Below are 16,705 nucleotides of genomic sequence, written 5' to 3'. Positions count from 1 at the left end.
CCCCTTTCGAAAATATACCACCCCGCCTAACCCTCCATCTAACATTTTCTGTGCAATTGTCTCTCACGTGAAGGTAAATCAACCGTTTCAGGGGCACTCAACTGGCAGATTGCAGACCAAACCAATTTAATCAAGGCTGAGCAAACCTGCTCCCTTCCCCCAATAAACTTTCTCATCCCTCTAGTTAATGTTGTCATCGGAGACTACCCCCAACCCCCTCCCATCCATACTCCTTGCCTGTGCCGGAAGGCTAAGCATCTTTCCTCATTCTCATGGTGACAAAGCAAAGCGTGTTTTGGTGACGCGGGATCCAGACGATCACACCAGCTGATATTTCACACAATCGGTCCCCTTAGGCGAACACGACCTAACGTACCAAATATTTATAATCGAACCTTTTTCACTCGACATCAAACAAGCCTGAGCTATTCATGTAAATTCCAGCCAAGTTCTCGCAACACAGCTTGCTATGCCTATGCCATCTCACCCATCAGAAGGAAAATACCAAATGGTGCCAAAAGCTATAACAGAGCTCAGCAACTATCTGATGGCTTCTTTCAGTGCTTAATAAGTACCAGCCTGCCTCCCTTGGAAAACACATTAACATACAGGCGTATAAACAGAGACCCCACAGTGCGTTGACCCAGCAGGGCAGCTCCCCTGTTTGGGGAAGGTAATGGAACCACCTGTCCAGCCAGCTCACAACGAAGGGGAAGCTCACTGTCACATAACTGTCACTTTACTGCAGACAGCTTACTAGCCAGCTTCTCTCGGATCCTGGGGAACCCTGCGCTCAGGTAGAGTTAACAAGTGTAAGAAAAGTACTGCAGAATGAACAACTCAGTGACATTCGGTGTCATATTTAGTCATGCAGGGAGACAATCACAGTAAAAATAAACCCTTCAATTAATGACCAGCATTCACGGAAATAATGTGCAGAATTTAAATTTAGATGGAAGAAATAGCTAAATGACAACACAAAATAAACAGAAAAAACGATGCACAGCATACAGACCTATACCACCAGCTAAAGGCAAGGATTGACACAAAGAAGCACAGGGGATTCTCGCTTTGAGGAATTCTGCATCAATGCCCATCTGCATCAATGATATCCATCCATCCATCCATTTTCCAAACCGCTTAGCCTACTGGGTCGCGGGGGGTCCGGAGCCCATCCTGGAATCAATGGGCACGAGGCAGGGAACAACCCAGGATGGGGGGCCAGCCCATCGCAGGGCACACTCACACATCATTCACTCACGCATGCACACCTACGGGCAATTTAGTAACTCCAATTAGCCTCAGCATGTTTTTGGACTGTGGGGGGAAACTGGAGTACCCGGAGGAAACCCCACGACGACATGGGGAGAACATGCAAACTCCTCACACATGTGACCCAGGTGGAGATTCAAACCCGGGTCCCAGAGGTGTGAGGCAACAGTGCTAACCACTGCACCACCATGCCGCCCCCATCAATGATATTTCATTGATTAAATCAAATGAGTTTCAGTCACTATGCATTGAACCAAGAGCATTGCTAGCATTAAGTAGCAGCTAGAGGAAGTTGCAATCCACAGGTGGCGATCTACAGTGACAAGTACTGCTACATGGATGGCTTGACCCACATAGGCAGTTTGGTCAGACCCAAGGCTGTGGCCATCATCAAACACACCAGGAACTCACAGAACCAACACTACACACAGCTCTCTACATTTGGCCATAGACAAGCAGCACTTTGGACATCAGCAGGGAAGCCCCGGGATAGTTACTGTTCATTCATTATCATTATTATTATTTTATACCTCAGTTCCCTGAACAGTTACCTCAAAGCAGCTGCTTGGTTCATAATACATCAGCAGCAGTTCATTGTGAAGCCTTATATATTATATAGATTTAGGTGAAACATTGTAGAATCAGAAATTAGAAATAGAGATCAATTAAGATACGTATAACACATAAAACCCACATTAAGCTTATTTTAAAACTGCCAAAGCTAAAGGTAGCTAAAGAAATCAGATGCATCTTCATCACTCATCGTCAATAAACTGGAATCACTCTTCACTTAAGCTACAAACTAATCTCAAGCTTCCCCCGACTGAGGCCGTTCCATGAGGAAATAATCAAATCCTGTGCTGGACCGACGTCTCAAAGTTCAGTGACTATCTTATCATATACATCTTCACACAGCCCGATGTTCCATGGTAAGTGAGATTAAAATGTACAGAAACCCAAAGTTTGGTAAGTAAAGATGCTTGCAGTGAGAGGTGAGAAGTACCTCTGTGCTTCGCACAGGGCAGCCTACCTGGGTACCTTACAGGCGTGCTTTCGTGCTGCCCGGACGCCTCCTTCCCACAGCACAGGGATGTATTGCCTTTGCAGATGGCAGTCCCCAGCACAGGCAAGCCAGAGAGAGCCCACCACAGAAGCCGCCCTGCTCAATCCGGGCCGACGGCCGCCAGCTTCATCCTCCGCGCGCTAAGAGCCAAGAGCAACAAGTTGTAAGGCTCCGCGGTTTCCCTTCCCCTTTCTCCCCCCTCCCGCCTCCTCTGCACCGTTCATTCAAGTTAAGGGTAGCCACAGGAATTCCAGCCCTCCATAGGCTTGACCCAAGTGGAGCTCTGTTCCTCCCTCCTAGAAAAAAAATGCTAAGAAGAAAGTATACTGGCAAAAAAAGACAGTTTTTCTTTTGTGTCGGGTAGCCTGAGAGCTCGGCTATGGCATGCTCTTTCGCCCCCCCAGGCACTCTCTCTCTCTCTTTCTCTCTCTCTCCCTGGGAGGGACCCCCCACCCCCGTCGGGCAGATGAAGAATAAGCCCCTCACGGTGTGAAATTCCAAAGAGAGTGCCGGCCAATCAGAGCGCAGGCTTTGGTGAGGGAAGAGCACCCAGCTTTAACTCCACCCCTTTGAGAAATCCTACGCAGGACAGTCTTGGGGTAGGGGGGTCTTATGAGGATTTCAGAGTTTTGGGAAAGAATGAAGCCTTCTCATGTTCCAGTATTCACCTCGGTCATGGCCTTCAGTGAGCACAACCCAGCCCACCTTCCTCATTTTTACCCCCATATCACAACAAATGCTCTCCAATCTCTCCACATTAAACTCAAGTAGCCATGTCCAAACTAAAATCACCATTTGGCCCAACAACCCCTTCTGTATTCTGACAGACTACAGCCACATATGCTTCCATTGGCAAACAAAGCTTTAGAAATTGGTCAGTCAGCAGCAGTCTGAAAAGTGAGAGAAAGGCTGAATGCAAATCCTTTGTACATCAAGTGCCGGAAGTCCAAGCCCACGGGCTCATTCACAAGCTGTGGACGGGTCACACCCATTTCAGATGCACACACACACCCAGAGGCAACTGCCATGCAGAACACAGGAAGAGCCTTCAGGTCGACTGCAAGGCCAACCTTCACACGTAAAGGCCTTACACCCCTGTGCTTGTTCGTCACAGAGCTCAGGAGAGCCGGCTAATTCAATAACACCCACACACAATTAGCACACGCTTCCTTACCGTACTTATGACGGGGTGTTGTTATGACAACCGGAATCTGACTGACACTTACCCTGTTGGTACTAATCTACATCTCTGATCAATCCTCTCTTGATACAGCCAAAGCCCACCTAAGATTTGGGCTATAACACGTAGCTTAGGGTCTATAAGTTGTCCTTAGTGTGCATGTATGTGTGTCAGCGTGTGTCCTGTGATGGACTGTGTGTCCTCCATTCTGTGAGATGGGCGTCAGGTTTACAATGAGCCTTTACTGGATAAGCAGTCATAGAGTTCAGATGGAATAAGGGAAGGCCAAAGCAAAAATGCTCAAAACTCAAAAAAAAATAAACTAGCATAAGAAAAAAAAACTCACCAGCTTATTTTCAACATAGGGCCGTACAAAAGTGAAGTATGCTGTCAGTCTGCATCATGACCAAGATCTGGGTGACTGGGCTTTCAAAGTCTCAAAAACTATGGGGATCACTGACTGGCAGACTGAAGCAGGGCTCTGACATCACAGCCCTTCCTGGGGAGAACTGTAGCTTTTATTCACTTTAAAAGGTGGATGTTCAAAGTACATAACAGGCTTCATCACAGGGGCTTTAAGAGGATGTCATAGAAATGCAAGCAGTGCAAAGAGGAGCACTGTGTCTATACTGCCGAGGAGACTGTGTAGGATGAAAAGGAAACTAATTTCACCCTGTGGTTTTTCTAATTATGTAGGACAACGTTAAGACTCAAAAGCTGTCAGCGTAAATTGACCCACTTTAAAACTGTCGTGGCAACTAGTCAATGCTGGTTAAAAGTAGTCAGTTCCCATTGTTTTACTCCTAAGAAAGGCATTCATGTAAACTGAACTTCTTCAGTATTGCAGCCAGTTGTGCGGGCAGATAAAAATTCACACTAGATGAGAGAATTATCCGAGCAACAAATGAATCAATGTCCTGTAAAAGAAGGCATCTGTCAGGTGGTCGAAGCCCATGTGGAAGAGAAGCTCCATCGCGTTCACTTTCACTTTGTCTTGGGCGGTGGGTCCCAGTGATGAACCTGGTTGTAGGGGGTGGTGCTCTAAGCCAGTGTTTCCAAACCTTTTTCAGCCTCGGCATACTTTTCATAAGGTAATTATCCCAGGGCACACCACTGATTACCACTACGAAACTTAAGTAGAGAAATTCTATCATGGGTGTTAGATCAGACTTAGGGGTAGCTTAGAAGTATGGAAAAATGTTCTCAGCTCAGACTGGACAAATACTGTAATATTATTAATATTGTTAATATTGTAAGCTGGTAAATGTCTAATGAGTGTGTTTCCCAGTTTCACGGTGATCCTTCAAAAGAACAGTCAGAGCGATCCATAATACCTACCCCCTACTGTATGAAAAAACGGAAAATGAAAATGAGATTCCATTACATTATCATTAAGATATGTTCGAAAATCCCAGGACCAAAACCTCCAGCCATCTTTGAGTAGTGATCTTCAACGTCACGTGCACACTTGGATGTAATAGCTTTTAGTGCCACCCACGCATTGCGACAAAACGCTTCCATTCAAAGGGAGAGTCTTTCTGCATTTAGTCAGATTCCGAGCAGGTTCAGTACTTCCATGAGCCAAGGACAGGCTCACCTTATGTACTCTGCATTGAGCACAGACAAGAAATGCTCACTAACTGGGAACCATTTCTTCCCACTTAATTGGTTCCGTTTAAATCAATTGTTATCTCTTGCACTTGTCAAAAGCTTTAGATACTTTATGAGTGTCACAAATTGGAACAGTTATGCAACACTGAAGTTCTCAAACACATTATTAACAGTTAAGCTGCAGCTGCTGTTTCAGAAAACAGCTGCAGGGAATAACTAGCATCACTTTAAATGCGTAGAATTGGAATTTAACCAAGGGTGTCTTGTCACAATAACTTTACATATGGATGCAAAAAAACATAATTAAAGGTGTTTGAATGCCAAAAAAATGAGCATAATTAACATATACAGCCAAATCATGTCTTTAATTAGAGCGATGCTTTGGTAACCAGTGTACACAGTATGAAGGTGGTCTCAAGCTTTCATTAAGTTTTATTGGCAAAGGATTAAAGACATGAAATTCTGTATTGAAATTGTTTAGTCTAGACCAGTGTTGCACCGTGTAATGAGGCGCATAATGGCTTGCATTCTGAACTCCGGCAGTGTAACTTTCCTGCCCCAGACATGACTTCCTGGTCCGAGAACGGCTAGTCAATGCCACTTGTGTCCAGTGTGAGGGATGAGTTAGGATCCCTTCCAGGCAGCCCAGTTCTGTTCCATGGAGACTCGGGCTTGAAATTCCACAAGATGACTGCAAGCTGGCTCCAGCCCCCCTGCCCCCCCGCCCCCCCCAACCTCCACCCCTTACCCATAACCCAGTCTGGTGTACAGGGTTTGCCATTTTATAGGAACTGAAAGGGCTCACTTTCAGAGACCACAGTCCGGCAGGCATATAATCTCTCTTAATCAAAATAAGGCTGGCGCTCGCTCAGAAATCCCTAGATGAGGCAACACAAGGCATGAAATAAATATGAAATAAAGATGAAATAAATCAAATGGACACGGCTGCCGCTGTGGTCTTTTTTTCCCCTGAAGTTCTGACTTTCCAGCGCTCTGACCTTGCGAGGTCTCCTCTCTCAGCCTTTAATTTTCAGTCTCTCCGGCAGAAGGTTCCGTAGGCTAAATCCATCTGCGGTGACCATGCACCAATCAGTTTTGCTCATTGTTTACAGTGACTTCATGGTGCAGTAATATTTTCCCTCCAAAAATGATTGTACTCCAGTTACTAACCGAAAATAAATCTCATAAGCAGATTAACTGAACAACTATCGTTTTATTTGTAATGTCCAATATCACTGGACAGGCTCTGAATAGGTGAATGTTCCTTTAGGAAAAACGAGCTACTTTAAGAGGATTCTGGTGCTGCTAAAAGGGTCAGGGAAGTAGTATCATACTGTGGTAAATTGTTCTAATACATGATGACGTGCAGCCGTCATAAATCCATAAAGGTGTTTCATTTAACAGGATGTCAAACAGCTGCACATTATGATATTTTCCAACACATTGACTGTCTTACACAAAGTGAATGTTGTGCGGAGACGGCTGGAGTGTCAATGCTTTGTTTTCTTTCCAAACGACCCAGTTTTTTTGTGATAAGGGGGGATGACGTGTCCACTGCAGGCTGATATAGAAACTGTTTGTTTGGCTCCGCTTTCCTGAAGGGAAAAATACAAACCAGAACCAAAAAGATTTAACCGCGCTGCCTTTTCTTGCTTCTACACATATTTGAAAAATTACCCGCAGAAGTAAAAATGCAGTCCATTTAACAGATCCCACTTACATATTAAAAACCAACCTCAACACAGCTGAAGTCAGAAAGCTCGAAATTGATTAACCCACAAAAAGGAAACTTGCTGTGTTTAACAGGCAATAATTCTTATTGCGGGGAGTGGATGCTCATTCAGAGAATGAACTGGTCCTTCCTGTGCACACGAGGAGTGGGTGTGGCCTGAAAAGTCACACCAGGGGAGGATGAAGACGGAGCAGTTTGACGGGAGAATCAGCCATCAAGTAGGAGGGACTCGGAGAATTGGCTTGGAAACCAGCCTTATGTCAAGCTGGGCTGTAAAAGGGTGCAAACTCCAAGCGGAGGTTTCAGTAACATTCAAAAAGCATTTATCCCCCAAACCCCTAGAATCCGGAAAACCCACTATTCCAGTGCAACCAGTTACCTCTATTGCCAAGCCTGCCAAGATTAAATTAGGCAAAAGGGACTACTGCTTAAGACAGAGCTCAAGAGTGTACTAGCATTTTTTTCAAACAAGAGACTGACATGAACGTTGAAGTCCGGATTAAATACAACCGTGCAGCCTGCAGCACAATGCCTCAAGCTGGGACATCGGGAAGGTGTGAGAATCCATGGGGCAGCTTTCAGACACCAACGGGGACTTGACATACAAAACTAAACATATAATTGATCAGCAACAAAAGAACCGCGAGGGCTCAAAACAAGAAGGAATGAGGACTAACCTAAACACAAAGGAGACCAGTTTCATGGGATACTAACAGGAGACAAGCAAACCACAAGCAGGACCAAACACACAGTATGAAGAATACATGCACAGATGATGAGGTTTGAACGAGGGACAGTTGTGAGCCGTAATCAATTAATCAATCACTAAGGGCAATGGGTAACAAGGAACTGGTGAGGAAAGAACGAGTCACCTACTGGCCAAACCAGGACATGACAGGGACACATCCTGACAGTGCATAAAATTTTTAGGCTTTGTGTAGTTGCTTCAGTAATAGCTTGACTGTCAAAAATGCATGTAAAAAAAATATGCGGAAGGTCTGATGTATAATGATCTGCCGCAAAAATATACTGAATTATAGTTTCATTTGGCAGTACCATCATTAATGTAATCCAGAACCGTTTCCAGAACTTGGTAAAACACCCAGTGTAATTGTCAGCTCAGGATAATCAATCCTGAACCAATATGGAGGGATTCCTCCTCTGTCATGGTGGGTGGCTTGGTGCCTGAGAGCTCACTGCAGGTCCTGATCTCTCTCACAGACAGGACTGATGCTCTGCATTTTCCCGATATAAAGGTTATTTCACTCACTATCAGCTTGCTAGTTTAAACAGGACAAGTTTACAAATTGTACCCCCCCCCCCAAATCAGTTCCCAATGGCACTTTGTCAGGAAAATCCTATTATCACCTATAATTTAATAATTGCATTCAATAATAATTTGTCTCTTCGTAGAGAGGGATACAACCCAATTAAGAGCTTTGCCACCTCTGGGTTGATTTGTTTCACTGTTTCCCCTAAAAGATGGCTACAGAGTAAGAGTGCTGCTAGTGACGAAGCAGAGGAGTCCCGCTGCTCAGTGGGAGGTGTGGTAAGTCCGAGTGTGTAGTATAAAGGTATTAACACAGTGGAAACACGCCAGGTGGGAACAGAATGGAGTGATGTCATAAACTGGTGTCCCCCTTTGCTTGAATGACAAGGACAGAGATTTAGCTAGAAACCGCCTCACACACGATATTGCCAAAGTGGGTAGGACTTCAGCTATTTCGGCATCCAATATTTGAAAATACTTATCATCTAAGGTGATCTGTGTACCCTTGACAGTTTATTAAATTTAACTGATTTAAAGCACTGACAGTGCACCAGGTAGCTTATTGTCTACAAACAGGTAATGACTCCGGCGGAATCTGGACTATACCAAGAGGTTTCATCAGGCATACTGAAGATTATCTAGTATAGGGGGATCTGGAATGCACTTAAAATTAATTCTCATTTTTAAGATGTCATCATTGTTTATATTTGAACAGGTAGTATCTCCCAAATTAGATTTTTCTATTTAGTTACTCCAGGAATAAACCAATCAGGAGACACTGGATAACAGGTTTGTTGTAAACTTCTACAGGGAAAAAAAGCACGTTAACAAAGTTCATATGGAGCTCGTTCTTTGGGTGTTTAAATCAGACTGCTGAATACAGTGTTGACTGGTAGATGCTAAATTATGCCGGTCCCACATTTCAGAAGCTTAAAAATCCCAGCTGCAGTGACCATGCCCAAAGATGACTCATGACAATTACATTCCGCCACACGGCCCCGCAAGACACCATCAGAAACAAGCAGGACATGCGCTGGCCGACTACGTCGTGTGGATGGGGCCCCTGAGCAGAACCCTTAACCATTAATAACACCTTAATGGGATGGTGGGATGCCCTGCTCACAGGTACAGTCCTTCACTGTCACCACGAATCTCTGCCACGCTGTCAATCTCCGTCCCAGATAATCAAGACAAATCAGGCAGGAGTTCTGCTGGATTAGTGCATTAGCCACTGATTAATACATTCTCAGCCTTTTAAAATAAGCACTTTTTCACCCACAGATCAGTTTTATATTCCTCCTACTCAATGTTAATACTAAACCGGCATTTCTTGAAATGGCCTGTTGATATTCAGGAGCATGACACACAGAGGCAGTATCAGGACCCCCCTGTGCTGGGCGTGGATTCATGTGAACATTCATGTAAAGCAGCCCCAGGTCTATGTACCCCTGTGAGCGTATACCAGTATGTACCAGTTGCTAGCCTTGGCCAGGTCTGGTGAACCCACCAGCTGGAGCCAGCAGCTGGTCAGCAGCCCGTCGGGGGCGGAATACCCAGAGGATTTCCTTGGCTCATAGCAGCAAAAGTGTGCACAGTGTTTAATGTTATCAGCTATGCAGATAAAAATATGCAAACACTTTATTTTTCACATTCTTGGGAGCAGGGCACAGAAATTGAACTGGAAGAACGATGTGGAGACAAGGCAGGATGCTTCCGTCGGTTAGTCTTTAAAATGCAGCTGCTTTTATTAAGTTGTTGCAATTTACACCCCACATTTCACAAAAATTCAGAAAAAATTACCGCTTTCAGAAAGTGCAAGACATTATGTTATGCGGCACAGTGCTATCTGGCAAGAAAAAAATCTGAGCTGCCCCATGGCCAAGTGACCAATGAAGTATGATTTTAATATGCGAAGCATCAAAAACGTATCAGAATTTAAAACAGGCTTTATTGTATTAAATATTCATCCATCAATTTTCCAAGACTGCTTCCCCAAAGCAGGGCCAGGATGAGCCTGGATACATACCAAGGAAGCACAGGACAGTCCAGATGGGACACCAGGCCGGAAACACCCGAGTCCACTGCCAGGTCCATACTCACATGCTATGGGCAGTGATTCACAGACATTCACGGGGAAGAACATACAAGCTTCCCAACACCGAGCAGCGACACAGGAATCAAACCCATAATTCAGGAGGTCTGAGCCTGTGGAGCTGCCCACTGAGCCACCTAGTGCACACTTGTCTAAGTGATAGGCATGCAACGATAAATTGCAATAAAATTCGATGTTAAAAATCGGTGTAAATGTATTCTGATTTAAACCGGCTGATGTGGAAAATGAATCGCTACTTTAGGAGAACTTCACGGTACTTTAACAGAAAAACTGGTGTAATATTACATTTGATTTCACGACGTCAGTTGTCACTGCATATTCACGTCGATGTTGTATGTCAGTTTTTGGGCGGCATGGTGGTTATCGCTGCTGCCTCACAGTTCGGTCCTGGGCCCTTTTTCTGTGGAATTCACATGCTCTCCCCGTGTTCACGTGGGTTTTCGCCGGGGGCTCCCACCGTCCAAAAGTGTGCAGGATAGTCTTAATTGGCCCTGTAGTTGTGTGAGTGTGTGTGCCCTGTGTTGTGTTGGCGACTGCCCGGGGTTGGTTCCTGCATGTGCCCATTGTTCCCGAGAAAGGCTCCGGTCTCCCCCGCGACCCCAGTTGGGATTAAGCGGTTTCAGAAAATGGATGGATGGATGGATGGACGCAGCGCCCGATCTTAAATCGGCGGTGTGGCAGCATTTTACCTTTCCGATAATCACAAACAAAAACGGCGAGAAAAGCACAGACAAGACACAAACTGCGTGCAAAAATTTTAAAAGACCGATAACATACACAAATAGGACAACGAACACGCTTCACATGTCCACCAGCACCACAGTGAGCTCAATTCACCACCGCCAGAGCGAAAATTATTAAAAGGGCAAACCACGCTAAAAAGCTGCACATGCAAGCCTAAGTTTATTTTTTTTTTAATTATTATTATTTTTTTATTATTATTTTGATTTGGGATTTTTTAAAACGGTATTTCTTAAAATTTCAGTTGCAGTTAAGAAGAGGACACGTTCTGCACAGTTTAGAAAAATAAAGGAATATTTTTTAATAAATTTGTCTGCAGCTCATTCTTTTAAAAAAAAATCACATTGTGAGCTCAGAATCATGAATCGTATCGAATCCTGAGTTGAGTGTATCGTTACATCCCTACTAAGTGACACAGAACTAGTAACAGACCAATAAATACAGATTTTTTTTTTTTTTTATGAAAATAGTAACGACACCCGTAGCTTTCAGGAGAGGCTCCGTATCCCTACCACCCAGCATAAAACAAGCAGGTATAAAAAATGGATGGATGCACAGTAACATGATCAGAATCATTTCAGAATATGCATCAACACCGATCAACACTGGATCTTTCGGTATTTGTTATGGTCTGAGGAATCTTATGTGACTATATTTATGTGAAATTTGACAAAACTGCAGTCAGCTACAAAAAAACTATGCTTATGAAACAGCATTGAACACAATCTGAAATGATACATAATTCATAGATCTGTGATTGCCTTATAAGAGATGGATACACAAAATCGCCCCCTTACTAAACTGAATGTGGGCAAACAAAAATACTTGCTCCAGCTGTCAAGAATCAGTTACATATTTATAGCACTGCTATGGCATTTTTTCATATTTCCTCTTTATGTGTATCAAGACATTAAATTAGTAGGCAGAGATTTCCCACAAAAAATGAAAATGTACAAAGTCTGGTGTCAAACAATCGTCTGCCTCAAGCAAATAATATTTGTGGAAAATTAAGAGGATGACAAGAAAAATGTGGCAGTACACACTGCTCTTGACAAATGTTTGCACATTTAGGTTATGAAGTATGACAGAGATCCAGAAAACGTCAGTTCATGTTTTAGGAGATTTAAAGCTCAGCTCTTGGCTGCAGTCGTCCGTCCATCTGTATCATCGGCAACTACAAACTCTATGGTTCCTGATAGGGGTTAGTAAATACGGGAGTTGAGTGATTTATTGCTGATAGACAGACCAGCAGAAGCAGATGACCAGCTTGCAATAGGAGGTGTTGCATTCCCTCATGACAGCCCTGCGTTTGCCTCCCTTTTTACATAATGTCACTCTACACACAACATTTTACAGTTTCCTTGGGCTGTTGATACGTGGTAGTTTCTGACCCGGTTCTGGCTTTGTCCGGTTTATCTGGTCACTAGATTCTTTGGCTCCCTCACTGGGCGAGTGGACAGAGCAGCAGAACGAGGAGGCGAAGTCTCCCTGATGCCATCTTCCATAAGGAACACAGACATTCAGCAGAAAAGCAGACCTCAGACCTCTCTCCACGATCATCGAGCAATATGTCATCTTCTTCTGAATGAGTTACTCACGCCATGCTCAGCTCCGAAATATTCTGTGTCTGTCACTACATAAAAAATAACAGTTTGGAAACAAAATGCATTTTGGAAGCTTCAGAGTTTAATGAAACATTCTTTGCACCAGTTGTGTCGCTCTGAGAGAAAGCCCTAACCCTTCCCCATTCCAAACTGGCCGTTATGATTTGGCAGCTTTCTTTGGAGTCACACTAAGCCCTAAACAAACAGCAGTAGCAGCTAAATATCGGCTTTTCCAGAGGCAAACCCAAAGACCCAGAGAAGATGAAACTTTCACCATGGGCGCCCACATTCTTCATAAACGTACACTGTGAGGGTGCTGCCGACTTCCCCCGCTTAGCACGACTCCGCAGCTAAACGGAGATAATGACAGACACAGCAGGTCGGAATCCATCACATCCACGGTGTGTGTGCATGTGTGGGTGGGTGGGGGTCATGTATACATCGCGGGACATTATTTTGACCCTTTTGATCACCCCACAAGGAGAAACTCAATTTTATAAAATGTGAATGCAATCAAAAGACTAAAAAAAGACTTTATCGTACCATATTGGTCTAAATATAAGACCGCCCCAGTTATAAGAGATTATGGGTAGGGGTTAGGGTTGTCATGGTTATCACTGGGATTAGGGTTATACCGATAGAAATGAAAGGACGGTCCCCACAAAGATATGAATACAGGTCTGTGAGTGTGTGTGTGTGTGTGTGTATTTACTGTAACATACTTATTTATACAGACGGAACTCCCCAAAGGATTGAGAAGACCACGACCTGCTGCTGTTACTGTTAGTATTGTAGTCACTCAGTCATTTTGACAAATAAAGCTGCAGAAAGAGTTTGGTATCATCGGAATGACCACTGGGCTACTGAGGGACAACTTGTGATTTTGGTAAGATAGAGGGTCATTCACTCATTGTGGCCAAGAGTCTGGGCATCTGATCTGTTACACATATGATGAACTGGGTATTTCAATGATTTAACATCTAGTATATGTGTTTCTGACCCCGAACAACTGAATGCAGCTTCTGAACCCGCACAGGGTAAGAACAACATTAAACATTTAGCCACAGCTAAAACAGGGTTAGGGTTAGCTTTGATTGGTTATATTCCGAATGTTTTCTAACGAACAATATTAAAGAACATTTGTAAAATGACAAGTAATATTAAATTAGAAATTATATGCTCCACCTCACAAACGACAAGCATGCCGACAGAAATAAACATAATTATTTTTTTTTTACTAGCTAAGAAATAGCACAGAACACTGCCAGTAAAATGGGAGCAGCTACAAGCAAATTGCGCCTTCTGAAATATTTCAGACACTGACTCATTCTAGTAAACCCCACTCAATAAAAAAGGCAGCTCAGTCTACTACGGTCTTGGAAAGCTTTTCTGTGGTTATTCCAAAGCATGCAGTCCGTTTCACAAACTTAGAGTGTTTGAAAGACATACCCACCCTTAGAACAGTCCATTTGGGCCAATGCAGATACTCATTTATCTTTCCAAAGTCCTGACGGATGCAGTAAAAAGGTTAAATCTGTAGATAATACGACATTCCAATCACGATTCTCATTTATTCAGTGGCATTATGCTGTAGATTGTAAATTCCTCCCGTTACTCTCTCCCACCTTTACAAACAAAGGATTATATGGACTTAATCTACTTTCTGCAGATCCATTTTAATGCCAACCAGTCCAAAAGTAAATCAGAACTCAGAATTTTTATTGTCTTCACAAACAACGAACAGCAGCAAAAAAGTGCCGGAACACCTGGACCCCAACACATGTTTCTGCCTCTTTTTCTGGTCCTCCATGCAGCTTAGATGTATTACTGCTGAAGACTTTTTTTTTTTTTTAATTAGCAGACAACGTCAATGAGGACTGAGAGCACTCCACCGGTAAGCTCGCAAAGGCTAAATTGATTAAATGTGTAAAGGTCCTGAAAGCACTACAGACTTCTCAGCCCAGCTGAGTCCCGACAGTGTTGTCGCTGAGACGCACTAACGAGCAGGAGTCCGTCTCATTGCCTTTAAAACTGCAAGCTTTTGTTTGTAATAATTCTTAATAAAGCAGAAAGAGAAAAGTGTTTGCCCTGCTCTCACCATCGTGAGGGTCCTGCTCCACTATGCTTGGCTCCATAACTTCTCCCCGGTGCGGAGATGGGGCATACTCCAGTGGGTGGCCAGGAAGTGCGGAGCAAAGCCTCGTCACCTGATGGCTGGACGGGCGCTGCCGATGCTCGGGCTGATGCGCTACATCTGGCTTCTCCGCCTGAGAGACGGGGACTGGAGCAGTAGGCAGGCCCCACGCCAGCCGACTCCTCTCGCGCCTCTTAAAGACACAGCGCCTTTTTTTCCTGCACACCCACTTTTCCCCGGTGGCCGCTGCTAACTGAAGCTCACATCTCGCCTCCCACTCTATTCTCATATGTGCCCTGTGCCATTCAGAAAACCCCGACAAACGGTCCTTGTAGGGGGCCGGATTTCCCACAGAGTTCTGGGCATCTCTGCAGTTATAACTTTAAACCAGGTTTCAGAAAATAAACTTTTAAGTGGCTAAAACTCCCGTGATAGTTCAACCGAGCACAAATTGCCCACGAACAGCTAGAATAATAATAATAAAAAAAAAAGTCGCTTTGAGCACCTGCAAGGTATATTTCAAGACAGATCATGGGAAAAGGACACATATTTTTAAATAAGTGTTGGACGCAGCAGATCTTACACTGACCACGTGCTGATGCTGCAGCACAGTGAGACAGCCTGTGATAAATGAGGGTAAAACTGCACAGCCTGCCAGGTGAGAGGGCAGAATCCTTTCATAGTTATATCTTGATGAGAATTATCTATAGCATAAATAAAAATTTTATGTAATAAATTAAATATTTCATTAAAAATGTGCATGTTACACAACGCAAGCTGCCCAAAAATGCCGTCCGTAGCCCAACAGTGTTCAGACAACTTTGTTTTGTCAAAAGCGCATGCCCGATTTGTAACTTGCATATCTGCACATGCGCAGCATTCGTATTTTATCATAGTGCTTGATTTGTACCACTTCGTTTCATGACCCAGCCTGATCCTGTTAATATACCAGGTTCATTTCACATACGGTTTGTGAGCGATCTCCACCAGGCCTGATTAAGATACATGAAGAAAAAAACACCCCCATTTGCTGAAAGTCAAAGTGACCAAAATGTACAGTGAATGCTACAATTTTGGCAAAGAAGCATTCATTTTCATTTTTTATTTTTTTTTTCATATTTTTGATGAAATGTTAATTCCAATTATATTTTTGTGTTTCCTTTCTATATTTAGCAAAATTGTATAATTTTTTATTTATTTTTTTGGCTGGAACCACAGTCATCATTTTTATAACATTTCTATGAGAACATATCTTGCACTTTACGGGTTCTCAATTAACAGGAACTACCTGTACTGATAACTGCTTTCTGTGGGGAAGGGGGGGGGGTGTAGCAGTGAAGTACATATGAGGGGGAGGGGGGAGGTAAACTGAAAAAAAAGGCAAAGTATTTCTGAGCTACAATACAATTTTGGAAAATCCTAAGCGTAAAAAGTGAATCACTTCTACAGATGATCTTAGTAGGGGTGTGGAAGCAGGCAGCCAGGGGAGAAGAGGCTGGAAAACAGGCTGTCTTCTTGTGAAAGCAACCATGAGAGGAGGAAGGCGTGTCAGGGCTCATAATCACTAAGGGCTCTTAAAAACTGCCACAGCCTTGAACTCAGGGCAAAAGCAACACACTTCCATCACACAGATGGCCATTATATTGATCCTGCGCCTGACAAATAGGGGCTTTTAATTCTATGGGGAAGAGTGCTCTATTCAGCAAAAAAACAAAGGTATCTTTCTTGACACCGTGGAGAATTTTAATTTTTTTCACAACCCAAGACAAACAGGAGTCCTGTTTACTTCGGTGACACTGACTCATTGGAATAATTTCGCAGACCTTTAAAAGCAGACCCTTCAGCCTGCCTTTGAAATGTAAGTCTCCGTCCGTCATTTTCAGTAAAAACCTTCATCCGAGGACTTCAAAGACGCGCGGAGCAGACTTCGGCAAACTCGCCATCCTGAATACTGATGGTGAGGTTCCTGCAAAACAGAGCTAAGT

The 16,705-nt window shown here is 43.7% G+C and overlaps 1 protein-coding gene across 2 annotated transcripts in view; it reads right to left on the bottom strand.

The window, feature by feature from the left end:
- The window catches only part of dab2ipa (DAB2 interacting protein a), a 138,051-nt gene extending 123,185 nt beyond the window's left edge, over positions 1-14,866 (bottom strand). Inside the window, exons 1-2 of one of the 2 annotated variants that reach the window (XM_048984781.1) lie at positions 14,685-14,840; positions 2,303-2,475 (exon numbers count right to left, since the gene is read on the bottom strand). Coding sequence is in view for 1 of the 2 variants with exons in the window: in XM_048984780.1 (XP_048840737.1) it covers positions 14,685-14,721 (37 nt within the window). In the remaining variant the exon portion in view is untranslated. Of the gene's footprint in view, positions 1-2,302; positions 2,476-14,684 lie in introns of both variants that reach the window. The other variant, XM_048984780.1, reaches the window with a different exon arrangement.
- Positions 14,867-16,705: the final 1,839 nt, after the last annotated feature.

This window comes from Brienomyrus brachyistius, chromosome 2, assembly GCF_023856365.1.
Source record: "Brienomyrus brachyistius isolate T26 chromosome 2, BBRACH_0.4, whole genome shotgun sequence".
Lineage (NCBI taxonomy): Eukaryota > Metazoa > Chordata > Actinopteri > Osteoglossiformes > Mormyridae > Brienomyrus > Brienomyrus brachyistius.
The sequence above is the reverse complement of the archived record's forward strand: the minus strand, read 5'-3'. Positions and strand labels throughout refer to the sequence as shown.